This window comes from Triticum aestivum, chromosome 3B, assembly GCF_018294505.1.
Source record: "Triticum aestivum cultivar Chinese Spring chromosome 3B, IWGSC CS RefSeq v2.1, whole genome shotgun sequence".
In the NCBI taxonomy this organism is placed as follows: domain Eukaryota; kingdom Viridiplantae; phylum Streptophyta; class Magnoliopsida; order Poales; family Poaceae; genus Triticum; species Triticum aestivum.
Window position 1 is genome coordinate 844,779,778 of NC_057801.1, and position 27,551 is coordinate 844,807,328.

Consider the following 27,551-nt stretch of genomic DNA (forward strand, 5'->3'; position numbering starts at 1 on the left):
TAAAAGGTCCTATATTAGGAAACGTAGGAGGCACATACATACATACATACATACGTACATACATTAAAAAATGCGAGTACTATACAGAAATCTAACGCGCATGCATTTGTTGGCGTTGACGTGGCCTGGGCATCACGGCGGCGGCAACAGCCTCGGTCCCACGTGGAGGCACGTCATAGACAGTCACACAGATGTAAATTGACGCCGGCCCGGCAACACGCAGCAAAGGGAAGGCCACACGATCTCATCTTCTTCCTCCTCTGCCCTCCCTGCACCGGCAGTCAGTCAGTCGAGGCCTATAAAAAGGGAGGCAGAGTCTCCTCTCCTCTCATCATCACACCACAGCTGCTGAGTCCACAGCACAGTACAGCACCATTCTTCTCTTCCATTCTACTCAACGCAAAGTCCCTCGGGTACGTTTGCTTCCTTGCGTTGCGTTCGTCCCCCTCATACTCCTCCTCTTCCCCCTGATACTCTGCTCCGGCCAGATCTCCTCCACACCGCCGACTAACACACTGCACACCTCCATTTTCACAGATCACATCTCACTTTGCCTTGCTGCAAGATCCATGGCTCCCTCACAGGAAGTCACCGCCGCCACCAAGGAGCCGTCCACCAACGGCAACGGGACCAACGGAACCAACGGCACGGCCGCCGCCGCCCCGAAGACCAAGACGCCGGCCCTCAACGAGCGGATCCTCTCCTCCATCACGCGCCGCTCGGTCGCCGCGCACCCGTGGCACGACCTGGAGATCGGCCCCGACGCGCCCACCATCTTCAACTGCGTGATCGAGATCCCCAAGGGGAGCAAGATCAAGTACGAGCTGGACAAGAAGACGGGGCTCATCAAGGTGGACCGGGTGCTCTACTCCTCCGTCGTCTACCCGCACAACTACGGCTTCATCCCGCGCACCCTCTGCGACGACGACGACCCCATCGACGTCCTCGTCATCATGCAGGAGCCCGTCGTCCCCGGGTGCTTCCTCCGGGCAAAGGCCATCGGACTCATGCCCATGATCGACCAGGGCGAGGCCGACGACAAGATCATCGCCGTCTGCGCCGACGACCCCGAGTACCGCCACTTCAACGACATCAAGGAGCTGCCCCCGCACCGCCTCGCCGAGATCAGAAGATTCTTCGAGGACTGTGAGTCATTGATGCCTCTGATCAGATCAGGTTAATTCGTCACAAGAGAATGTGTTCCTGATATGTGTTTCTTTGATTTTGATTGATTGGGGAATTCATCAGACAAGAAGAACGAGAACAAGGAGGTGGCCGTCAACGACTTCCTGCCGTCAGAGGACGCCTACGAGGCCATCCAGCACTCCATGTCAGTCCCCATTCCCCGGTTTTCGATCCTCGATTCATGTCGAAACGCGATCAATTAGCATTCGAGTAATATATGCATTGAGCTGATGTTGCGTCGTTTTCGTTTTCAGGGATCTATATGCTACTTACATTGTGGAGGGCCTGAGAAGGTAGGAGGAGGATGGTGCCTGATGGATGGTGATCTGGTGCCGCCTTGCCACTTGCTGCACCAACGATGTCGACGAGAATATTATGCCTCATAAACATACATACAATACATTCTTGTTTTGTTACATACATACATCAATGGAGCTACACCTCATCTAAAACAGGGATCAAGTCAGTAGTAGCCAGACAAAGAAGTCACTCCTTTTCCATCCAGCTTATGTAATACGTTTTCCTGGCTGAATATGAGATGCTGGCATTACTGTATTTTTTCCCCCATTGCTAATATCTGCTGAATCGTTTATTTTGTCGCATAAGCCCGGCACTAAATACTTGGGACCAACCGAACCACGAGTTAGAAAATGAATTTCCTATTTGACCAATGCAGATTCTGCAAAAATAAAAGTTTGCCCTACCAGATAAGGTAAGAATGTGCTCAGTGCTCTTTCCTTTTCTTGTTGTAAGTGCAAAGAGAAAGGTGTAACAGCACCCGGGTGCCTCTACACCCTCATAAACAGTACATTCGTGAAAAATTGAAAAAAAATCTGAAACTTTCAGCGATAAAAGATTTGATGTTCTTGCAAAGTTTCAGGAACAAATAACCTTCGTGGAGCCCTCACAAAAAAAAACAAATTCACTGCTCAAAAGTGTACATAAACTTTGAATATTGATTTTGCTTGTTTAGGTGAGGGCTCCCCATTTGTTATTTTTAACTGAAACTTTGCAAGATCATCGAAAGTTTGATCTTGTTTGATGTCCGAAAGTTTCGAATTTTTGTGATTTTTTTTTTTGAATTTTTTGAATTTACTATTCATAGAGGGTGTAGGGGCACCAGGGTGCTGAAAACTCTGTCTCAAGTGCAAACCATCTCACCAGCAAACAAATATGCTCTAGCGAAGTAACATACATCAATGCTTGTGGTGTGGTGCTATCTGTTGAGTGATGTGTGTCATTTTTTGTAATGCCTAGAACTAGAATCACTTCACCAAAGTCAGATATTACTGACAAATGTCATTCAAGAACTCGTATGTACAAGCCACAGCCATAGACATTCACCATAGCCATGTTTCTTAAAGCCGAGGGGCCAATCATATTCAAATCAAAAAAGAGAAGGACACCTTGGATGCTAACCGATTAGTCACAAGTGGCATTCCTCATTTCACCTTCCATGCAGTAAAGTAAATAAATCACCAGCAAAACAATGTGAATTTACAAGAGATTTCATGCCATCAAGCATAGATAGATCTTGGCACATCTATGATCAAGTCTTGCCCTGCCATATGCTCTTGACCATCGGTGCAGGCAGGGGTGTACAAATGGGAGATGAGACATGCATAGAAAAATACTATCAGCAGCTCATCATCGTCACTATCTTCATCATCACTTTCGTCATCTGTGATGAGTGAGCATCAAACAACAAACATATATCATAAGTAGACCTTTTCAAGGGACCCATGAATTTCATTAGTGGCAGGCTGGCCATGTTTGTCATGTTTCACAAATTTGGTGATCTGGTGCCTGAGAAGGTAGGAGCAGGATGCTGACTGATGGATGGTGATCTGGTGCTGCCTTGCCACTTGATGCATGAACGATGTTGACGAAAAAAGTATGCCTCATCAACATACATACATTACATTCTTGTTTTGTGTTACATACATATCTACATATACATATACTGGTATATGATTGAGCTACAGCTCATCTTAAGCCTTGATTAAGGCAATGGTAGTGGCCAAGTGATAAAAGGAAGTCATTCTGTTTTCAACTACCTTATGTAATACTCCCTCAGTCCGGAATTACTTGGCGCCAATGTTGAGGATATCGCTTATTGCTAGCGTCTCGGTCAGCTGGGGATTAGAGAATAATCAAAAATCGGCCTATTAATCAATTTTATCGGTGGACTATTAATCGGCCATTTTTTGCAAATCCCAAGTTCCCAACACTAAAATATGATATATTAAACACCAAAACAATATTGGAAAGAAGTGTTACTATGATTCCTAGCCTTTGAATCCTCGTAATAATCAGAAACATAATAGGACAATAGTGCATATTGTATAACAAGGTCCACAAAACACAAATAAACATAGTTTTTGCAAACATAATGTTCGACGAGATTTTGTACTATATATAGTACAAAAATAATGGGAATAGATAATTCTAAAAAGAAAGAGTTGTCTTAATGATAATGTGCCCACATGATATACATACATTTTTAATGCATGGAGCAAGGAGTGCCCTTGCACGTGTAGATGCCCTTAGATCGAAAGTGAGGGTTAATGGGCTATTGACCATATTGCATGTTCCATGCATACACGTGCATATGCATGACAAAACTACCTACGTGCGTACTAGCACATGATCATGACTTGGTATAGCCAGTGCGTACGCGCGTGACCTGGCCGGGTTGTACGTGGTCCCAAGACCCGGCGTATATACAGGACATCAAATATGGTTACACCAGCCGGCCGCGTATGCATACACGAGTATCTCAATACCCGTATGCCTGGCCCATGAACTCAGCTTCACACGTTTGGAGAGGAACAGGCCTACCAGCAGCCACGTGAACTAGGGGCGTATCAGGTAATTGGTTTTGTGTGCAGATTTGTACGTCAAGAAGAACCGCCGAAGAGATAAGCATCTCCGCCAGATAGAAAGGATTGGGATGAGCCAAAGCTAAAACATCGGGACGTTTCATCTCCACGCATCCATATCTCTTCCAGTAAAATAGGGAGCAACCGTTCGCGACGCGTCACTCGGCGGCCTACCCCACGGCCTATATATACCTATGCATCAGATCGCAGAGGCGGGGGGGGGTGGGGGGGGGGGGGGGGGGGGGGGGGGACGCACGAGGAGAGGAGATACACGGAGGCATCGAGAAACACTAGGAGGAGACGCGCCCGTGCGGCAGCGTCGATGGAGTTGGCCTCTTGGCAGACGGAGGCACGGCCAGAGGAGAGGAACTCACGCACGCACACATCCATCGCATAACACCTCCAGCACCCATCCATCCACCACGCAGCACTCCATTCCTTCAGGAATACATCCATCTACCCGGCAGGAGGAAAGACGCAGGTACCCGAGCCGGCGTACACGGAGAGAGGAGGCCGGCGTACAAGGAGCTCGGCGGCTGTGACATGGACGCGAAGCTCACCTTCCCCGAACGTAAACTTTGATCTAACCCATCCCTTTCCTTGTTCCTTCTTTGCATATAGCATGCACGCACACAGGTCGGGAGCGTTGCCAAGAGCAATGTTCGCATGATCGGACCCCCGTCGGAGATGGAGCCGCCGGACCGGAAGGTGAAGTCGACGTTGCCGGAGATGGTCTTCACCAAGCCAGCGCCACAAAGAACGACGAAGAGGTCGTCATCACAACCTGTTGTTCGCCTCGTCACGACGGTTCGGCCAAGACGACGACGCGGAGCACGCCACGACGCCGCCCACCGTCGTGGTCACCAGATCGATGCCCCGGAGGTCGACGCCACGGTGGCCACCCCACTCATCACCACGCGATGAGGACGACGCGTCGCCGGAGCTCATCTTCACCAAGCCCGCGCTATGGACGCTGACGCTACCGAGGTCGGTGTCACAGAGGTCGACGCCACGGTGGCCACCCCACTCATCACCGCGCGAAGAGGACGACGCGACGCCGGAGCTCATCTTCACCAAGCCCGCGCTATGGACGCTGACGCTACCGAGGTCGGTGTCACAGAGGTCGACGCCACGGTGGCCACCCCACTCATCACCGCGCGAAGAGGACGACGCGTCGCCGGAACTCATCTTCACCAAGCCCGCGCTATGGACGCCGACGCTACCGAGGTCGGTGTCACAGAGGTCGACGCCACGGTGGCCACCCTACTCATCACTGCGCGATGAGGACGACGCGTCGCCGGAACTCATCTTCACCAAGCCCGCGCTATGGACGCTGACGCTACCTAGGTCGGTGTCACAGAGGTCGACGCCACGGAGGCCGCCCCTGCTCATCACCGCTAGACGGTGGACGCCACGGAGATCGCCATCATCACTCGCGACCGCTTTATCACGATGGTGCCGCGGAGGACGACGATATGGAGCACGCCACGAAGAACTTGTCGTCGATGTCGTCAAGCCGCCCCCATGGAAGCCGACGACACAGAGAGAGTTCGCCGAGACGCCGCCCACCGCCGACACCGCCAAACCGGTGCCATGGAGGTGAACGTCATGGAGATCGCCATCATCACGCGCGATCGCTTCGTCACGACGGTACCGTGGAGGACGATGACACGGGTCGTCCCGAGACACCGCCACGGTCGATGTCGTCAAGCTTGCGCCATGGAGGTCGATGGCGCGGAGGTCACAATCACCGCTCGAGTCCACTTCACCGTGATGGTATCATAGAAGACGACGACACTATGCTCAATATTACACGAGATGATGAATATTTCGTCACGTCGGAGAGATGCCATTCGAGACCTCGACGCCGCGAAGATCACCGTCACACACACTTCGCCCACTTCATCGAGCCGGTGACATGGAGTACGAAGCCACAGAGCCGGCCGGGACGCCGCCTGCCAATGATTTCGTCAAGTCAGCGCCAATCACGAGGAGCTCCTTCACCACCCCGCTTCGACACCGGCGTCGTGCCTCTCTTTCGCCATGCCCGGACTCAATGGTGCCTTGGTGATGTTGTCACTAGAGCCTAACCGAACATCGCGGCGTGGTCTACACCTGAAGAATAGCCTCTAGTATGTACCCGTGTGCGTGCAAGGCCCATGTTCAAGACGGGAAGACAGGCGGCCGGATGGCTCATCTCCGCGTGCAGTGACCGGCGCGACATACGAGCTATCGCTACACCAGCTCTCCTCTTTTTGTCGTTGAAGCCAACTACAGGTGCTCTGTAGTACAGAAGAATGAAGCAAGGAATACAGGCGCAATCAACAGATATAGCATGTGCACATGCATGAGCCATTCACGTATCTTCTAGCCGGCTGATGGCGAGAAGGTTGCCACCCGAAGAAGACGCCGACGGTGCTTGTTAGCATACCGATCTACTTCATCATGCTCGGTGTCGCCGAAGATGGAGACACGCAGCTCCCTACCTTCTGCTTATTGTCCACTCCGCCTCGCTGCACACTTTGAAGATGTAGAGCACGGCGACGTCCACTCGGCGCCCGGACACTCCTACCCTGTGTCGCTGCTACCCGCGCCACACTCATTCGGAGGCCGGAGCCGAGCAAGTTGGCGCCGCCCGAGGACAAGGCGCGGCTGCAAGGCGACGCGACTTCAACAACAACACCGCTCCTCTATGATCTCGTGAGACGATGCCTTGACTACGCCGACTGCCGTGGACTCGGCGGGACGAGGCGTCGACTACACAGGCCGTGCTGGCATGAGCAACGCGACGGTCATCACCGATGCTGGTCTCAGCCGACAATTACTCCCGCAAGGCGTAGCCCCTTGCACACCCTGAGAAGCTACTGGTCGTCGAGATGTCCGAGCCGAGCGCGATCCATGCTACCCCAACAACAACTCTTCCAACGTCGCCAAGACCGACGAGGCACGACGGCGAGGGCAAGCGCGGCCACCGCAAAGGCCACGCTACTTGCGGCGCGTGTACCGACGAGGACACGGGCTTTGCCGCCGCCCACACACACATCACCATCATCATGCATGGAGAACGCGAAGCGAAGACGACGAAGACGACCACACAGCTCAATCGGAGGTATCCCGCGGAGCAACCCGCGGGAGTAATTAACCGGGAGCTTTTCGAGGCCCCGGGAACCAGGAGATCACACAATCGCCACAGCCAGCTTGGCCGTGCTAGTAGGCCACGGAGCGCACCCTTTTTTTTGGGATATTGTAATTTTATTTATCCAGTGAGATTAATGAAATACATGTTCCCGTATCTCTTTTTCTTTTGTGTACTAAGTACACTGGCACGCCCGCATACACAGTTTTCTTTCCCCGGCGTCTGAGAGAAACACACTCCCTTCTTCCCTTCTCCCCGGAGTCCTTAGCCGATGTTTTTCTCGTGTCAAACACATAATGTTAGTAATAGGCCCGATTTATTGATATATTCCTGATAAATCGCTTCTCTGAGTGATAAATCGGTCCAAACGATAAACAGTTAAGATAAGGCATAATCTTATCGGTCACCCCATGAGTAGCGATAAATCGGATGATAAATCGCTGAATCAGAAGATTTTTTGAACAGTGCTTGGCGCAAAAATGGATGTATCTAGATGCATTTTAGTTCTAGATATATCCATATCCATTTCTATGACAAGTAATTCCAGACGGATGAGTATGATTTCTAACTGCAAGATCTGACACTTGGAAGGAAAATTAAACCCATTAAGAGGCACTAGAATGGTGGCCAACAAGCTACGCCATGTGGCGCATGCTGGTTGGTCACGGTGAGAAAGTTTTTTTAGAGTTTTTAAAAATGATAGGGAGACCTTTCTTCGAGAAAAGTTTTTCTAGGCTTTTTCTTTTTCCTTTTAAGATGGTTGTGATGTCCACGTGACATAAGAATATATTTTTTAAATTTTTTGACATGATAGTGAGATGCACATAGCTTCCTCTCAAGCGGCCCGCAATGACGGCCCCCAACCACAGTAATCAATTAAAGCGGGGTCCTCACGATGAGAGAGCTAGCTTGGAAGGAACTACTGTAAGTTTGGACATAGCCCATCACAAAAAAGTGGAGTTCATACCGCTTTCTTTACCACGGCCACTTCATCAACTAAATCGTCATTATTGCTTGTCACCTACACGATCGAGTGATGTGCATAATAAATAACATAGTGCAAATGTGGCCGTGGACTAAGCTGAAATATGCAAACAACTGTACACAAAAAGAGAAGACATGAAAATAATTTTGGGTATCTTTATTAGATCAAAGATAAATGACATAAGAGCCAAACAGAATTCCTGTTGTTGTTTTCTCTTTTCTAAACACAAGACTCAAAAAGACACAAAGAAGAGAGAAATCAACAAAAGAAGCAACAAAGAAGAATCAAAAGAAAAGATTAAAAAACAAACCAAATAAAAGAAGCAAAAAAAGCATAAGAACAACACGAAGAATGATCGCTCCTATGGCCCCATGGATCGTTGCTCTCTAACACAAAGAACAAGAAAGAAGAAAAACAATAGAGAAGGTAAAGGTGAAGGTAAAAAGTGATATATTGATTGCTCAATGGTGTGCTCAATTAGTCATCACCTCTCATCTATTTATGAGGTGGTTGAACTTACCATACAAGAAAAATACTTCAAATCCCATCCAAATTCTTCCAAAATCCACCAAAACTCATTTAGGTTGGTCTGAGACAACAATCAATTTTCGGGATCCACAGACCGCATACCACTTCGGATGGCAATGCGCCCAGAATTTTCTTTATCCATTTCGACAAGACAAACAAGTTTCGTGTTAAACATTTTTAGATTAGAGGCCATCTTGAGGGCTAAATCGCTCGCGCAAAACAGATGACAACTTTCGTCATGTATTAGACATGGGTTATATGGGTGTCTTGTTCCGGCTATCGGGCCGCACTGTGTTAGTCGTAACTTTTGCAAAGGAGCACAGATTGAGATGATTCAAATATCAAAATTGATCGCCTCAACAAAACGAAGACAATCAAGTAGAGCACTTTTTCATCTGAGGTAGTCTTGGAGGCGTAATCGGCTGAACAATACTCCAAATTTAAAATCTTAGCACTCCGAGTAAATCTCACCATGCTTTGGAGGTAAGCAAATGAATGGATCGGATTTGGCATCACCCCATTCAGCTATGCATCGTGTGCTATGCCCCTCATGATAGATGTAATAGCCTACTCCTTCTTGATTGCTAATGATGATGATAATCTCGATTACAAGGATGCTATTTTTCTACCAACGTTTTGAGATATTCTAACATGTCCTTTGGACGACCTAGGAACCCACTTTATATAATAGCCAGGTCCCTGTGGTTTACAATAGGTTTGTGCGTTGTACACATGGTCGAAGTCCTTCTCTAAGTCTTGTAAACCTTCTGTGTCTTCCAAGTTAGGTGGACTCCTTCTGATGCTGGGATTCTGGATCTTGCCGGGTCCACTCTCCACCGGTCGGGTCTTATCTTCCTGGTCGGGTTCCTTCCAGGGTCCCATCCCATAGAGAGCCGGCCCATATGGTGCCCTAAATGACCCGGTCATGAGCCTTCTGGTCTAGCCGCGGGTAATTCCCCCTACACCCACCAAAAGAAATGTATTATTTTTTAGTCGATGTACAGTGGTATATAATTTTTTTTCTTCAGATTCCATATTTTAGTGGTGCCACGTGGACAGATTGGGCCCATTGGCGGATGGGCTTTCCCCGTCCACGTCCGTTCCTTCCCCGCTGCTCTCCTACAGCCAACTCCCCACTCTCTCCCCCACCCACCCCCTGTTCTCAAAGGAAAAAAAAAATACTCCCTTTTCCCCCTTATCCGCCGGCGACGAGCTCGAGCGCGGCGCTCGAGTTGTTTTCTACTACAGTCGGCGGAGGCGGAGGCGGCGCCGGCGGATACGGATCCTGCGAGCGTGGACAGCAGCGGCGGCGGGGGCCCTGGGCGGGCAGATCAAGCAGCTCATGCAGCGCCGCCGGCTCGCCGAGCAAGAGGTCAGATTTCCGTACGGCCGTTCTATCTCGCTTTCTCGCTCGCTCGCCGGTGCTTCCGCCGGATCTGGCGAACGCTGGCTTCGATCTGTTATGAACGGGGCGGGGCGTCTCTAGGTTTTCATTTTCCGCCTGGCCTGCTGCCGGAGGCCTGGGATTTGGCGCATCAGCACAACCGGGATTATAGAATATCTAAGAACACCATTATCCTCAGGTTCGATTACGATCCCACCAAATTCAGCGGCCATGGTGAGAAATACAGAGTCCAATGTCCTAACCACTACACTAAGGAGCTCACCATGGCCAAGGAGGGCTGACAGAGAGGTTAAAATGATGACATTACTACATGATTAGCATACACATAGCGGTCTAACCTAAGGATAAGGAGTGTAGTAATTCAGGCTTGCTTGGTGGAATTCTTAGATACTCCCTCCGTCCCAAAATTCTTGTCTTAGATTTGTCTGACTATGGATGTATCAAGTCACGTTTTAGTATTAGATACATCCGTATCTAGACGAATCTAACACAAGAATTTTGGGACGGAGGGAGTATTTTATAATGACAGTCGTGCTGAATTGTTTATGCCGATGAAGCTTGCCAGCTGCACTGTCAATGTAGAAGCGTGTAATCGATTCTTTATCATTGTGAAATCATTTTAGTGACATGTTAGTGTTGTTTTGATCTAAGGGATGTTGTGCAGAATTTTCTTGGGGCATGTGGAGACATGACTTACTGGAACCCACACACTAATTTGTTGTCAATTTGTTTCATATTATGTGTTTTGCTAGAGCTTGTATAAAATGATGATGCCGTGTTCTGCAAATGATTTTCTTCAGATTTAATTCCCACCCAACATCAGAATCCATCAAGTGTACTTCTTTGGTTAGAATCAGTATTACATGGAAATTTAATACGAGTGTTTGTCAGTTAGTATAGCTTAGTGTTTCTTTTAGCTTAGAGGTGATGTGTAACTGCTATTTTCTCGGTCAGAAACAGCTTTGCTTGAGAATTCCGTATGCATATTGAATTAGATTATTGCTCTGTAGTCGGTGCTTAATGCTTTTGGTTTAAACATATGATCTTTCAATGAACCAAGGGATTTTTTTGGCATAAGGTTATTATTAACTTCCAAGGCTGAGGTCAAAATTATGTTCATTTCTGTAATTTGAGTTTGGATCTGGGTGCTTCCGGCTGTTTTTGGAGTTCAGGTGACTGGTCCAATATTTCCATGAAATTATTTTAGTGACATCTTAGTGTTGCTTTAATCTTAGAGATACTGTACAAGAGGTACTTCTTTGGTTAGAAACACCATTGCATGGAATTCCTGCATGGTCCTCTGCTCTGTGCATGGAATAGTTATATAGCGAGGATTGGCTGATGCATTTATGTGTGTAGCTGAAGGAGCTTAGCAAGTGCGTCTTTACCAGTTAGGAATTAGTATCACAACCAAAGTGAAAACCAACCTGTCATAACTTTTGCTGCTAAATTCTCCTTTACTAATTTAATCCAAATAGTAGTTCCTTTGTCTACCATCTTTCTATTTGTATTTTTTTTTCTCATGCGGAGTTCAGTGTTGGAACAAGAATAGTACTGGGTTCTGACTTCTAAGCCAAGTCACAGCCACTTGATCTTACATCCATAAGTTATCACATATTTTAAGTCAGCACAGTTAACTCATCCGTTCCCTCTATTTCATATGATACACAACAATTAATGACGAGTTTGAACATATTTGCTAGTGGGTGGACAAGTTGTGTGTGTGTCCTTGATAAATGATAATACATAGCTACTTCCCTTTTGTTTTGTTTCATACTTTTGTTGTTCCACATTCAGATGAATAAAGGCATCTTATATGATTGGTCAACGTGTTTGCAGGGAGAGTCTGTCTCTTGCTACTGCAGGGTAGATGGGGGCCTTAAAACTGTCGTCAATGCTAGAAAGTTTGTCCCTGGTGCTAGGCTGTGCATGCAACCTGATGTTAAACCGAACAAGCGCAAGACAAGGAGCTCACGCAAGGAGAGGTGCCGAAATCAGGCGCCGCTTCTGCCTGGCCTTCCTGATGACCTGGCTATTTCATGTCTGATGCGGGTTTCTCGAGCCGAGCACCCTAATCTTCGTTTAGTCTGTAAAAAGTGGAGCCGACTTTTATCTGGGAATTACTATTACTCCCTGCGGAAGAAATTTGGCATGGCAGAAGAATGGGTTTACGTCTTCAAAAGGGATCGTGATCAGAAACTGTCTTGGCATGCCTTTGATCCAGCGCACCAGCTCTGGAGGTCACTTCCTCCAGTTCCACCAGAGTATTCGGAAGCCGTGGGCTTTGGTTGTGCTGTTCTCAGTGGCTGCTATTTGTACCTATTTGGTGGCAAAAACCCAGTACGGGGGTCTATGAGGCATGTTGTGTATTACAATACTCGGACAAACAAGTGGCACCGGGCTCCAGATATGCTACGGAAGCGGCACTTGTTTGGCTCTTGTGTCATAAACAACTGTCTCTATGTTGCCGGCGGGGAATGTGAAGGGACACAGAGAACTCTGAGGTCTGCTGAGGTTTACAATCCGAACAGGAATAGATGGTCTTGCATCACTGAAATGAACACAGGAATGGTGCCGTTCACTGGAGTTGTATATGATGGCAAATGGTTCCTGAAAGGACTTGATTCCCACCGCCAGGTTGTGAGCGAGGTCTATCTGCCAACATCCAACACGTGGTCAACCACTGGTAACGCACTGGTTGCAGGCTTGCGGAATCCAACCATTTCCTTTAACGGTCGTCTTTATTCAGCGGATTGTCGGGATGCCTGCAAGCTAAGAGTTTATGATGGGGACATAGGATTGTGGACAAGATTCATGGACAGCAGACACCATCTGGGCAGCTCACGAGCTTTTGAAGCCGTGGCTTTGGTCTCACTGAATGGAAAGATCTGCGTTATCCGTAATAACATGGGCATGACCCTTGTTGATGTCTGTGACCCAACGACAGTTATTGAGTTTGAGAGTGCCCGTGTGTGGGAGACTTTTGCCCGGAAGGGCCACCAGCACAGGTCTTTGATGGCGAACTTGTGGTCAGCAATTGCAGGTCGTAATTTGAAGGCCCACATCATACATTGTCAAGTTCTCCAAGCTTGAATGTATCTGCCTGTTTAGTGGAAACATGTTCAAATGTATTGTACTTACTTTTTTGCTGGAAAGATGCTCAGATTTTGAAAGAACCCCTCGGCTAGAACATATCTACTGGTTGCATTCCTACAAATTCTCAAGAGATTTTGACCAAGTTGCATGATGTTTATGAAAGGGGAGACTGGAGCTGACGGCAGTCTTCATTGCGAGATGAACAGGAACCTTCCGTAGCACCAATTTTGGTTGGCCGATGCTGCTGGCGATAGGCAGCAGAAGATTTCACCTGAGCCAAATGTCCATGGATGTGTTTTTCTTGCTTTTTGGCAGATTAGGCATGCCAAAAAATGTGCTGTAGCAGCAGACTAGACTTATGTAAGAAATGTAATACAAGTGTCTTTGGTTTGTGCCAAAACCAACCTTAGCAACAAGTTTTGTTTGAATGATTTGGGCACAAACCAATGCACACCCTAGATCAATCTTATGATTATTATGCTTTGGAATCATCTTTGCTGCCTGGCAGCTTTTCGCATCTGACAAGTGGATGTGTATTGTGGGTGAAAATGATTATCCGAGATATTTCGTGTGGTCTCGTAGTGATCCGCTCGTTGATGCTAATTGCTAACATCATATATCTGACAAATGGATTTGTCTTGTAAGTTTGTTGTACCGCTGATGAAGATGGTGATGAAATAATTCACCAAATTCACAGGATGAAAGAGATGAAATATGTGGTGATGCTTATCGGTTGTTTGACAGTCGATCGATCATCACAGAAGATGAAAGAGATGATGATGAAGATAGCGACGATGATGAGCCACTGATAGCATTTTCTATGTTGATAGATACCCAGGGACACATCTGCACCTGTGGTCAAGAGCAGAGCAGAGCAGGGCATGAATGGATCAGAGATCTGCAAAGATGTACGACTTGATGGCATGAAATCATTTCTTGAGTTCACATTGTTTCGCTGACCAGCTATGGCAAGAGGATGATCTATTTATTTTCCTGCATGAAAGGTGAAATGAGCAATGCCTGTTACTAGTTCGGTTAGCAACGCGTCCTTCTCCTTTCCAATTTTAAGAAACTGTTTTGAAGATGATATATGACGCGCCTTTCTGCATTTCAGTGCCATTCTTAAATTACTGTTGATGAAGGCACTTTCTGTTGATGTGAATAACAAAATCCATTTATCACCGTTGATGAGGGGATTGAAACACCACTGCTTTCTTCCTTGGTGTTGGCACAAGCATGCCCTTAACTGACTGACATTGGTGAGGCGATTTGCAGAAAATCCTCACGGTACTCAGCAGTTCAGTCAAGTTGCGACAAAATAAACGATTCAGCAGAGATTTGCAAAAATAGGGAAAAAGTATACCAACATCTCATATTCATTCAGCCAGGAAATCGTATTACATAAGGTAGCTGGGGAAAGAATGCCCTGTTTATCTGGCTGCTACTGCCTTAATGCAAGGCTTTGGGCGATCAGATCATATACTAGTATGTGTATTTGTGTATGCAGGTAGGTAACACAAAACAAGAATGTATGTATGTATGTTTATGACTTGTATGAGCTAGGTAACGCTCTCGACACGAGTAATTTTTCGTCAACATCGATCCTGCAGCAAGCGGCATGGCGTCACCGGATCTATCATCTACCTTCTCAGGCCCTCGCAGATGTAGGTGGCATAGAGATCCCTGAAAAGGAAAATTATGCAAGTTCATCATCAGTTGGATGCATATATCACTTTGAATGGTTTGCTAATTGATCGCGTTTCGACATGAATCGAGGATCGAAAACCGGGGAATGGGGACTGACATGGAGTGCTGGATGGCCTCGTAGGCGTCCTCTGACGGCAGGAAGTCGTTGACGGCCACCTCCTTGTTCTCGTTCTTCTTGTCTGATGAATTCCCCAATCAATCAAAATCAAAGAAACACATATCAGGAACACATTCTCTTGTGACGAATTAACCTGATCTGATCAGAGGCATCAATGACTCACAGTCCTCGAAGAATCTTCTGATCTCGGCGAGGCGGTGCGGGGGCAGCTCCTTGATGTCGTTGAAGTGGCGGTACTCGGGGTCGTCGGCGCAGACGGCGATGATCTTGTCGTCGGCCTCGCCCTGGTCGATCATGGGCATGAGGCCGATGGCCTTGGCCCGGAGGAAGCACCCGGGGACGACGGGCTCCTGCATGATGACGAGGACGTCGATGGGGTCGGAGTCGTCGCAGAGGGTGCGCGGGATGAAGCCGTAGTTGTGCGGGTAGACGACGGAGGAGTAGAGCACGCGGTCCACCTTGATGAGCCCCGTCTTCTTGTCCAGCTCGTACTTGACCTTGCTCCCCTTGGGGATCTCGATCACGCAGTTGAAGATTGTGGGCGCGTCCGGGCCGATCTCCAGGTCGTGCCACGGGTGCGCCGCCACCGACCGGCGGGTGATGGAGGAGAGGATCCGCTCGTTCAGCGCCGGCGTCTTGGTCTTCGGGGCGGCGGCGGCCTGTGTCCCGTTGCCGTTGGTGGACGGCTCCTTGGTGGCGGCGGCGACTTCTTGGGAGGGGGCCATGGATGGATCTGACAGCCTAGCGCTCGATCTGATCTGCGGAAAATGGAAGTGCACAGTATGTTAGTCGGGGCCTGGCAGTGAATATTGGGGCGATCTCCCCACCTCCCTCCCGGCGGCGTGGAGGAGATCTGGGCGGAGCAGAGTATGAGGGGGAAGAGGAGGAGGAGACGAACGCAACGCAATGCAAGGAAGCAAACGTACCAGCGGGAGACTTTGCGTTGAGTAGAATGGAAGAGAAGAATGGTGCTCTGCTGTGGACTCAGATCAGCTGTTTGTGGTGATGAGAGGAGAGGAGGATCTGCGTCCCTTCTTATAGCCTCCACCGACTGCCTGCGGGCTGCCGGTGCAGGGAGGGCAGAGGAGGAGGAAGAAGAAGATGGAAAAGATCGGCGGTGCTGACTTGGCCTTGGGTTTCCTACGGGATATGTTGCCGGCGTGAATTAAAATCTGTCTGACTATGCATGCCGTGCCTCCACGTGGGGGGGATGCTGCCGTGATGGCCAGGCCACGTCAACGCCACCACACGCCTCTATCCTTAGCCTTGGACCATCTCCGGGCTCACCATGAATGACCTTTTTGCTCATGTTTTTACATTATTATTGCCCCGCTTGGTATCGGCTTATATGTCTATTTTCTGTCGATTTTAATAGTTTGGTCATCTACGTACCACGTTGCATGAATTCATATGGACATATGGTGCCAGCTATGAGATACGCGGGTGTGGAGGCACGGATTTAGGAAGTGCCTGGTCAGTGTCCGCCGACGCGCCTGGACGCGTCCGCAGGTGTTTGAGGGGTTGGATTTCTGTATTACTCACATTCTTTGTAATGTTAATGTACGCACGTATCTACTAGTACTGTCAGCATGGTCCGTGTTGAATCAACCAAATCAAACTTGTTGAAAAAACGCGTGATCCAGCGAACGCCAACGACCCCAGAGCAGAGCATCAAACGCGAACGCGCTTTCGTCGTGCCTACGCATGGCGTATCATACACACATACTACTGGCGTATGCATACATGCATGCGAACCACTACCACTAGTACTACAGTACGTATATGTATACGTATACCAATACGCGGTTCTGCTGACTGGATTCGAGTTGTTCCTCCTGCACGCGTATGCCAAGTATTACTATCTGTATGCGTCATCGTAGCCCACTGAAGAAGAAATGGAGCACTCCCCGCCGGATTTATTAGGCCACCTTTCATTTCAAGCCAAAGTTTGGCATAAATTTAACTAGTAACATATGAACTATATGTCCCAAAAATTATACCACGGAAAACGTCTTCCAAATACAAATCCGACAACGTACTTCGCGTAGCATATGCTTTATATAATTTTAATCAAATATATGGCCAAATTTGAACCCAAAATATAAAAGGGTATTAATTAACCTTGCTCTTGTTTGCTTGCTTGCATGTCCTCTCGGCCGGTAAAGACGGACCAGGCCACCAGCCTTCCGGCCCCGAGTGGACGGACTCAACCGACATATGCTTGCACTGCACCGACGACACCGACACGCTCCACGCTCCATTATTCTATCCCTCCTGCCCTCTGTCTTTCTTTTCCTTTCCTGTTGGTTCGTTGGTTCCTTGGGCAAGAATAGAACAGAATAGAATCGATGCTTAGCTTAGCATCCACAGCTAGCTCACTCCCACTACCCTTATATAATTATTATATGCATACGAATTAGAAAAATACTCTTTCCGTTCCTAAATATAAGTCTTTTTAGAGATTTTACTATGGACTACATACGGAACAAAATGAGTGAACCTACACTTTAGAATATGTCTATATACATCCGTATGTAGTTTGTGATGAAATCTCTAAAAAGACTTACATTTAGGAACGGAGGGAGTACTACAGTAGCATTCTGGTGTAGTCGGTGCAAGCAGGCAGGGGAGGGGAGCAGAGTGTGCTGTTGCCACACACGCGCTCCTCGTGATACATAATATGCTTTGATGACACTAAATCTCTGCAATGGATGGAAAGCACCCGATCAACAACGCGCGATTAATTAATTTCGTGGTACAACATAGTTTTATATGAAGGCTCGTGGTGGCGTCCAATTGCAATTGCGCGCGGTTGAGGTGGATGGTGGATCGATCCACCGGGAGATGGAATTGAACCATCTTATCTACTCTAGCTAGCTGTTACGGCCAAGCAAGCTAACTGCTAATTGAGCAGCGGGTGACGATGATGGTACATGCCTACATGGATATCCCGTCCGGCAGACCGAATATCCATCGTCCATCCTTCCATCTGAAACCATCTCTGCTTAGGCGCACGCACGCCACCGACGGCTTCACTAAATTCATCTATACCAATATAAAAAGACCCAAAAGGACAGATCCAATTAATCTCGGCCATCAAATCATGTCCATCCAACGAGCTAATCACATAATATTACGCAAATAATATTCTACTTAATATCCTGTGCATGCACTTAATGTACTTCCAAATTAACGTGCATTGCACGTACACATTGACTAGTTAAAATTAAACATTTCATTTGGCTTGCTTCTGCTCAGTCGGTAATTGAACATGCGCCACACAAGCCACTGGCGCCAGTGGAGACTGCTTCCGCATGTTCTTCACACCATTCAACCGTTAGCCAGCTAGAGTCCCTTCTCATCTCATGAACTGCAGGAACCCTCTGCCCTCGCTATGAGTTCCATCTCATGTCAAACTGCTGCCCTAGAGACCAATAATGCTGCTTAAGAGTAATGCACTGATGCTCCTAATCCATGGCAGAGTCTGTCGGTGGCCTTCCTTAATCTGAACTGAATGATGCATGCAATGATAAAACATAGTCCGATGCACGTTGAACCAATGTTTGTTTTCCACCCGACCTAGCCGACTCGAGAAAAATAAGATAAATTGAAACCACCTGTATTCGAAATGCAGTACACCCAGCACTCCATATGACCCAGTAGTACGAGGAATCATAAGATCAGCATATATGAGGACCAAAAGAGGCTCCCGTGATCTTCTTACTGTTTTCTTCACGTCGTTAAGTGATGATAATATACAAGTTTTATTCCATATACTTAAATATATAGTGTACAAAAGTTCACAACAACGAAAGAGGCCTATTAGCTCAGCTGGTTAGAGCGTCGTGCTAATAACGCGAAGGTCACAGGTTCGAGACCTGTATGGGCCATTTACTTTTGTTTTTTTGTTTCTTCTTCTTTCTTTTTTCTGCGCAATGGACGGCTTCGCCGGGTTCGAACCGGAGACCTTGAGTGTGTTAGACTGACGTGATAACCAACTACACCACGAAACCTTTACGCAAAAGTTTTGGTTTTAGCCTTTTAAAACGTATGGGCTGCCAAAGACCTCTGTTTGCCAACCATACAAAATCGATGATACGCACCGGCGAACAACAATATCGCAACCATTAGTTCATTACTCATACTTTGCTGGTACGATCGGCATAAAAAAAATGTTCTGGTAACAAACTGGTCCGTACGTTGGGCAGCGAAGGCGCGTGGTCTGCCCGGCCGGGATAGAGATGGAATCGACCCATCGCCTACCTATCTAGCTATGCAGTAGCTGTTGCGGCCGGGCAGGCATCTGGTAAGTGCTGACTGATCGACTACGACGACGGCGACGGCATGGATATGCCGTCCGTCAGAATATCCATCCATCTCTTTCATTTCTCCATCTCCATCTCGCGGTCCAAAGAAGGCCACCGACAACACCGCTCAAGCCAAAAAAGAAGAAAGAAGCAAATAGGACGACACTGTCACCTACGCTCCATCTATCTATCTATGCTCGGTCGGACATTCCTCCTGCAAATGGTTATGGTACCATCTGCCCTTCTTTTTCCCTTGCTCTTCTTTTATTTTTATATGAAACCCAGGCAAATCATTTGCCTCATATATTAATTAAGAGAGAAGAGTAGAGTTTATTAGGGCTACAACACACTCCACCACCATGCAAAGGGATTACTCTCCCGGCATGATTGAATGCAACTCCTTAGCCCCGACGGCAACCCAAAGTGCTGCCTCCCCTTTGATGAGGGCTAGAATTGCAAATGGCGGTGCATTTTTGTGGCGGAACACCCGTGTATTACACTCGTTTCAGAGGGTCCAAGAGGCGAGCAAGGCAAGGGAGGCCAATGCCTTCCTGTTGGGGACGGAGGAGTCGGAGAGCGCGATCCACCACTCATTGGCGGATTCAAAATGATGCTAGATAGACATGTCGATGCTTTCGAGTTGCATCCATTCCTTGATCATGCCCCAAAGCCGAATGGAAAACCGACATATGAAAATAAGGTGGTCGACGGTTTACTGCTCACGCCTACATAAGGGACAAAGGCCACAGTTTTGGCCATCCTGGTTTGGCCAATCTGTCCGCAGATCACACTCTGTTTTGGGCGGCCAACCAAGCGAAGAACTTCAATTTGGGAGGGGCTGAACTTTCCATATCACTTGTTCCAATGGCGAGCGGAGCATGCCATGGAACTTTGCCTTATAGGCGGAAGCTGTGGAGTAGAGCCCACTGCCAAGTGTGTTTCCACACAATTTGGTCCTCCATGTCATGTTGCAGCTGGAAGCCTCGAATGCTAGCCCAAAGTTGGAGGAATTGACAGAAGTGAGCAATCAAGAAATTGTTAGACAATTTTATTTTGGATATCCAAGCATTGTCCAAAAGTGCCCCTCTGGTTTTCGAATTCTTTCTTATGGTTGCATCATATATGAGCGGAGCAATGTCTTTGGGCTTTCTACCTTGTACCCAAGGAGCATCCCAAAAAGGCGTGCAGGCATCATTGCCAACAGTGATGGTCGTGAAGGCGTAGAAGATATCATAGTCCTTGTTGTCTCACGGGTTGCCCAAACCGACCCATACCTTGTCCGTACCAGCCCATAGGAAGGCCCTCTGAAGCGTAATGAGTTGCCGGAGTGAGCTAGTAGGCACAATGAGTGGGGTGATGAAGTAGACCGCCAGGAAGGACATAACCGACTTGACCAAGGCTGCTCTCCCAATAGCGGTAATATTTTGACTGGAAAAAAGTTCATTTTACTACCCTGAATAAACCTGGTGGTTCACTTTACCCCCTGATCTATTTTTCCGCTCTTTTCAACCCCCAAACAAAACCATACCGGACCAAATACCCCCTGGCTGGTTTGTCTCCACCTGCTGCTAACATGGCTCAAGTCAACGGTGGTATTGACCTGGGTGGGGCCCCTTGTCACGCGCGGCTGAGATGGAGCCGCCGCTGCCGCTTCGTTGGCCTCGCCGCTGCCCCCGCTCGGCGCCGACACCGGCCAGCCGCCGGAGCGCCTCCGCCCGAGCCCAGGCCAGCCTTGCGCCGCCCTGTCCTTCTCCCTCCTCTTCCTCCCTGACTCTCCCGTCTCTCTAATCCCTCTCTCACGCAGGAGCTTCTTCAATTGGTCATGGCCCCGCCGCCGTCGATTTGCTCCGTCCAGCGACCTCCGATCGACGCCACTGCCCGGATCCGAACCCCCAAGTCCGGATCCATCCATTCCCGTCGTCCGCCGTCCTCCCCTGCCCGCCGACCGCAGTCGCCGTTGCCGTTGACAGCGCCATGGCCTCCTTTGCCCCCGCACGTGGACCGCGCCGCTACCACCTGCCAGCATGGCCCCAAGGCCGTGTGCGCCTGTGCGCTTTCCCGAGGCCAATAAATCCATCCTCTCAGTCTCTTTTTCTTCCACTCTGCCCTTCCCCCTTGCTTTGCAACCGCACACTCCACGTCCGTTGTACCTCTCCGCCCGTTAGGAGTGAATTGCAAAAAACCACCACATTCCAAGTTTAATTTTGGAACTGCCACCACCTTTCTTGGCTGCCCCAAAAATCTACCGGTTTTTTGGCTAATTTTCTCAATATACACTGATCAAAATAAGGAATAAAAGTCAATTTGGTCGAAATGAGACAAAGAAAAGAGTTTAAAGACGACTCAAATTTTTTGGAAGGATTTTGCCTTTGAAGTTTGTCAGGCAAAATTAGCCCACTTGAGTCATGAGTATAAATGAAATTTGTTTTTTCTGTACAATTTGAAGCGAAATAATCCAATTTCTGATATATCGGGCCCATTGACCAGTGCCATGTGGCACTAAATATCAACACTTGAACAGAGGGTCCATCCGTCAGCATCGTCTTCTCTCTCAAACCGTCTTCTCCTCGTTGGGGGCATTCCAGCGAACAACTTGCCTGCATTGGACCCACCTATCAACACACATCTTTCTCAAACCTTCTTTTCTTTGGGACATTCACTCGAACAACTTGGACAAGAGGTGGATTGCAGAGAGAAGACAGTTTGAGAGAGAAGACGATGCTGACGGGTGGATCCTTGTTCAACTTAACGGTCAACAAACAGTGTCGACCATTCAGTGCCACCTGGCACTGACCAGTGGGCCTAGTATGTCATTGGATTAATTCGCTTCAAATCAATCGTTAGTGTTTATTGAGAAAATTAGCCAAAAACCGGCAGATTTTTGGATCACACAAGGAATGTGCTGGCAATTCCAAAACTAAACTTGAAATGTGCTGGTTTTTTGCAATTCACTCGGTCGTCAAAGAGGCGTTGCCAAACGTCCCGCAACAAGGACCGACGCGACTGCTTGCCTTTTACGACGGCGTTGTCCACCCCAGAGCCGTTTGTACCCAGGTACACTCCACCTCCCTGTTGACGACCTTCATGGCGGCCACCATGCCCGGCAGGTGTTCGGTCAAATGCCATTTACGTTAATTTCAGACGTCATGTCGTTTTTAAGAATACGAAGTATGGCGGGGTACTCGACCATGAAGGATAAGTTGTTGTGCGATGCGTGGTTGGCATTGTTGTATTAGACTTGTTTGCATGCTATGTATGAATGATTTGTGGTGCTCTGCTCTGCAGTGGACTCAGCAGCTGTGTTGTGGTGATGAGAGAAGAGGAGACTTTGCCTCTCTTCTTATAGCCTTGCCAGTGCAGGGTAGAGGAGGAAGAAGACGATGCCGGCGGTTCTGACTTGGCCTTGGCTTTTCCTGCGTGATAGCTTGCCGGGCCTGGCCGGCGTGAATTAAAATCAGGCTGACTATGCATGACGTGCCTCCACGTGGGATCAGGCATGTTGCCGTGATGGCAAGCCACCACACGGTCCTACCCCGGAGAGGAGACTGCATCAGAACTTCACAAGTGACCGCGTGTGCATGTGCGCTAGTTTCTGTATACTACTCACATTTTTTTTACTGTGTGTATGTATGTATGTATGGTTGATGTGGTTCTGTACCTCCGTATCTCACGCCGTTCACGACTGAGAGTTGTCCATCACGGAGTGCTTGAATTTGCTAGCTCCACTGTCGCCTGCATCTGCCTTTTTCGCGTGCCGGTGGCCTTCCGTTCGGTTATGCTCTTGTGCTACTGTGAGCACGGTCCGTTTGATTTAATTTGAACTCTACTCTCTCGTCTTAAAATATTGTCTCAATTTTGTACTAACTCTAGTATAAGAGCATCTCCAATAGACGGTCCAAATGTAAAATACCTAACTTTTGGACTGTCTGGGGCAAAAAAGATGCTCCAACAGACGGTCCATATATGTAAAAAAAATTGAACCGCGGCTTTCTCGTGATGTAAAATACAACACCTCACGGTGCAAATTTACATCACGAGGTGCATCTGGTCCAAATTCGGCGACCGCCCGCCAACGCCCAACCGCCACTTCATTTCATTTCATAGCCGCGCTTGTTCGCCCGCCCGAACACCAGTCGGCCGGAATCCGCCGCCGCTACCGCCCAAATCCCCGCCGCCGTCGCCACCCCCGCCCCAAATCGCCGCGCCGCCCTCGCCCCCGCCGCCTCCCTCGCCGGATGCCGTCTCGCAGCCGCCCGGGCGCCGCCGAATCGGGAGGCAGCCGCGGTGGGATTCGCCTCCGGCGGTCTGGCTGCCCATGTAGGCCTCCGCCGGGTCCTTAGGCCACCGCCCGCCTCCGCCGCCCGCCGCTGCTCGCTGGCCCGCCCCGTTGCCACCGTCTCCCGGCCCCACCGCCGCCCCGCTCTGACCCTGTCCAGCCAAGCTGCCGTCGCTGCTGGCCCGTGTAATGTGCCTGTGCTGCTGCTCGTGGTGTTCGCGTCGGCTGCCGCCCGCCTCCATCGCTGCTGGCCAACAAAGGAGCACGTACAGGGGAGCTTGGGCTCTGGCCATGGCGACCACGGACGAGCACGGGAGCGGTGGCAAACGACATCGATCGAAGGGGAAAAATAGAGGGATTGGGAGAGGAGCTCATCATGAGGAGGATGGCGCGCTCGGGGAGGTCAGTGATGCGGCATACCCAACCACAAACGTGTCTAGTACACAGGTCATGATGAATACACTGATCATTGACAAGGGGTCGCAGGCGTCTGCGACAGTCGTCAACAAAGGTTTGCAAACGGAGGGTATCGTGGATGAGGTGATAACAGTGCAAGTTGACGAAACATTGGTCGAAAATATAATTAACCAAGAGGATGAAACAAATATGCAAAAGATGATGCAACTTAACAAAGGTAAAGATGGACACATACGTGTACTGTGTGGCCCCGCCTTCGTTTCATTTGTGTGTAAAGAAGGGGTCAAGTGTAGGAGCGTTGCTAGATTGAAGGAGCCCATGCAAGTGCATGCACGCACGAAGAGGGATGGTTTGTTTCCTAATCCATTTGCAAGAGAATATTACGCATGTGCCTTCAAAAAAAGAATATTACGCATGTACTTGAAGAAATAACAAGACTTGGAGAATAAAAAGGAAAGAGCCTACACACAAATTTGTTAGTCATGCTTCGTGGAATATAGAAAGACCCGATTTTCCTGGGCTAGAAAATAGGAAGAGAAGAAGCATGCACGTACATGCAGATATATTCCCAAGGCCAGGTGTGTACGTTTGGAGAAGGAAAATCAAAGGTGGTTAAAAACGACTAGGAAAAATCCTACGAGCAAGGAGGAAAGAAATACACGCACGCCGGCCTGCGTGCCGTGTCTAGGCCGTACTCATCTGAGTCGGTTGTACACATGCTATATATATTTTCTGCTATCGCGACTTTTGATTAGTTTTTAGGATATATTTTCTACAGGTTAGACAACATGTGTATCGAATATTAAGCGGCCCTCTTTGAGTGCCGTTGTTATTTATTTTGTGTGATTTTTCTGCGTGAAAGTTGCACTTGGCTTGAGGTCCGTCGTTCTCGACGGGTTGCGTGCTGGTTACGTCTACTTCGGCGGGAGGTTGCTCGTGTGTCGAGGGATTGTCCGTTGGTCGTCGTTACCCCTACTTCAGGTTACGCGTCCTGCTCGTGTAATTGGGAGTATTTTTTATCGGTGGATCTTGGAGGTTATTGCATTGTAAAAGATCGGGCCAAACCAGCGGCACGTCCGACGTCGTGCCTTCATCAGTCAGGGAGAGCTTGATGGCGGATGAAGGCGGCCGACGTCCCGAGGTTGAAGAAGACGATCAAGGCGATTTTACATCTTCATTTTGGACCATCTGTTGGAGTTGCTCTTTTGGACCATCAATTTGGACCATCTTTTGAAGTTGAGCTTTTTTCGGAGCTCCAAAACGCACTTTTTGACGGTCCAAATTTTATATCTCTGGTTTTGGACCGCCAAAGTTTGGACCATCTATTGTAGATGCTCTAAAGTTGTATAAACTTGAGACACTTATTTTGAGACGAAGGGAGTATATAATCACTGATCAAAATTATTAAAAAAAACCACGTGATCCAGCGAACGCCAACGAACCAAAAAGGTTCACGCGGCCATTCTAGGCAGGCGCTTTCGTCGTGCGTCCGCTCCAGGCGCGTGCCACCGCCATGCATGCGAACCACCACTAGAGCACGACGCGCTTTCTCTACGAATTTCACCGGGCACCAGCGTATAGGGTAGGTACTAGACGACGTACCAGTATGCAGCAGCTCCGTCGGACTCGGTCTGTCTTGTAATTTTATGTCACCTCACTGTCATCAATCAAAAAGAAAAAAGCGTGGTAAATTTCGCTGCGCACTGGCACGGCGACCTCTTCTGTTCGTCCGTCCGTCCGTCGGTCACCGCGCGCGCGCGCTCATCTCCACAGACCCAGCTGGATGCACTCGAGTGGTCAGGATTTTGAATTCTTCTAGTACCACTTACCAGAGTTACAAAGAAAGTAGCTGAGGTAATTAAATCGCAGACGACCACACCGCTGCTGCCCGGGCGCATAGCCTTACCAGTCTTCTGTAGCAGCTGCCTCCGTTAAAGTAAGACCAACTTGAGAAGCCTGCGTAAGCTGGCCGTATGACAGGACGACGACGACGACGACGACGATGACGATGATGCTGATGATTGGGATATCCCGTCCGTCAGAATATCCATCCTTCTTCCTGTCTGAAAACTACTGTAGGAGCCACCGACAGCAGCCAATTGCTAGTAGCAGTAGTAAAGATTCAGTCCAACTAGTAATTAACATTTTTTTTGAAAAAACTACTACTTTCTGGCAGTGTTAAAAAATATCTTACATTATGAGACGGAGGGAATGGTAATTAACCTTGCTCTTGTGTTGCTTGCATTTTCATGTCTTCCCGCCCCGTGTGGGCGGACTCAACTGACACATGCTTGCACTGCACCGACACGCTCCAGCGCCATATTGTAACCGATGGCATTGGCATTGTCCCCATTCGGATCCCTCTACCTGTCTTTGTTTTCCATGCCGGTTGGTTCTTTGGGCAAGAATAGAATTGAATAGAACAGATGCTTAGCTTAGCATCCACAGCTAGATCACTCCCAGCTAGGCCCGTATATAAATAATACGCAGTCGTACCAAACGAATCAGATGATATATATCCCTTCGCATATGCCACATTACCAAATAAAATTATTGAGACACACTAGTATACGATTCGCCAGTAGATCTCCCCCTCCCTCCCTCCCTCCCCGGCTGCCTGCAAATCAACCATCTGTTTGTCTATCTATGTGTCCAAGTCTAACGGTTCCACTTGGAGGCAAATCAATTAACTGAACCTGCTCTAAGAGACTAAGACAGTCGTAACTTTGCCCGCGCGCCTGCCAGATGCAACAAGGATCGGCCTGTTGCTGAATCTGAATCTGCTCTGCCGTCGCTTGCATTCGATTCTGTTTGTTTGTTTGCCTGCATGTCTTTCATATACTGAAGAGCCACCACAGTTGTATTCTTTTTTCCCTGTCTGCACGACTAGCAGCAGCACTTAATGTATCTCCCATCATATATCGTTTCCTTTGACCACGATCAATACATAAATACCCTGCAAAAAAAAGATCAGTGCATACATGGGTGCACGTTTAATTAGTTATTAACCCTTCCTTTTCATTGTGATGAACACAGCCAACGATAGATCTTCACACATTCATACCAATTGACTTACCGTTGAACGATTGTTCTAAGGTTCAGGCTTACAAAGAATGCCTAATTAATTGAGGAGCATGAGGGGGCTAATATATACTCTTCGTCTCAAAATAAGTGTCTCAAATTTAGGACTCCCTCGGTCCCTAAATATTTGTCTTTCTAGATATTTTAAGAAATGACTACATGCGTAGAAAAATGAGTGAATCACACCCTAAAATATTTAGGAACGTAGGGAGTATAACTTTAGTACTTACAGTGACCTATAGTATTCAAGCATCCACAATTAGTCGTGTGCTCCAGCTAATTAACCGCGCTCCATTAGTTAATCATTTTGATCCATACACCGATGGAGTATAGTAATTTAACTGCAGACAACGACGTGCTGCTCGACATTTCTTCTCCTTTTCTCCAGCTACGCATATATACATCAAACTGCCCGCATCGTAGATTCG

General features: G+C 48.3%; 3 protein-coding genes and 1 non-coding gene across 6 annotated transcripts; 3 read left to right on the plus strand and 1 right to left on the minus strand.

Annotated features, from left to right (window-relative positions):
* The first annotated feature begins 229 nt into the window (after positions 1-229).
* On the plus strand, positions 230-1,740 carry LOC123072879 (soluble inorganic pyrophosphatase 1). Of its 2 annotated transcripts, XM_044496549.1 has the most exons (4): positions 230-413; positions 538-1,146; positions 1,249-1,330; positions 1,440-1,740. In XM_044496549.1, the coding sequence occupies exons 2-4, from the start codon at positions 570-572 to the stop codon at positions 1,480-1,482; spliced, it is 702 nt and encodes a 233-aa protein (XP_044352484.1). In that variant the 5' UTR covers positions 230-413; positions 538-569; the 3' UTR covers positions 1,483-1,740. The 2 variants fall into 2 exon arrangements, with proteins under 2 accessions (XP_044352484.1, XP_044352483.1); XM_044496548.1 differs by having other exon boundaries at positions 325-1,146.
* An 8,097-nt stretch (positions 1,741-9,837) lies between these two features.
* LOC123072880 (F-box/kelch-repeat protein At1g55270) lies at positions 9,838-13,781 on the plus strand. The gene is made up of 2 exons (XM_044496550.1): positions 9,838-10,088; positions 11,961-13,781. Exons 1-2 carry the CDS (start codon positions 10,059-10,061, stop codon positions 13,212-13,214), a joined length of 1,284 nt encoding a protein of 427 aa, XP_044352485.1. The 5' UTR covers positions 9,838-10,058; the 3' UTR covers positions 13,215-13,781.
* Positions 13,782-14,564: 783 nt separating this feature from the next.
* Positions 14,565-16,204, minus strand: LOC123072881 (soluble inorganic pyrophosphatase 4). Of its 2 annotated transcripts, none has more exons than XM_044496551.1 (4): positions 15,969-16,204; positions 15,206-15,800; positions 15,022-15,103; positions 14,565-14,900 (listed from the first exon to the last, which is right to left on the minus strand). In XM_044496551.1, exons 2-4 carry the CDS (start codon positions 15,765-15,767, stop codon positions 14,858-14,860), a joined length of 687 nt encoding a protein of 228 aa, XP_044352486.1. In that variant the 5' UTR covers positions 15,768-15,800; positions 15,969-16,204; the 3' UTR covers positions 14,565-14,857. The 2 variants fall into 2 exon arrangements, with proteins under 2 accessions (XP_044352486.1, XP_044352487.1); XM_044496552.1 differs by having other exon boundaries at positions 15,206-15,795; positions 15,969-16,203.
* A 2,654-nt stretch (positions 16,205-18,858) lies between these two features.
* TRNAI-AAU (transfer RNA isoleucine (anticodon AAU)) lies at positions 18,859-18,932 on the plus strand. The gene has a single exon. It is a non-coding gene; the product is annotated as a tRNA-Ile (tRNA).
* The last annotated feature ends 8,619 nt before the right edge of the window (positions 18,933-27,551 follow it).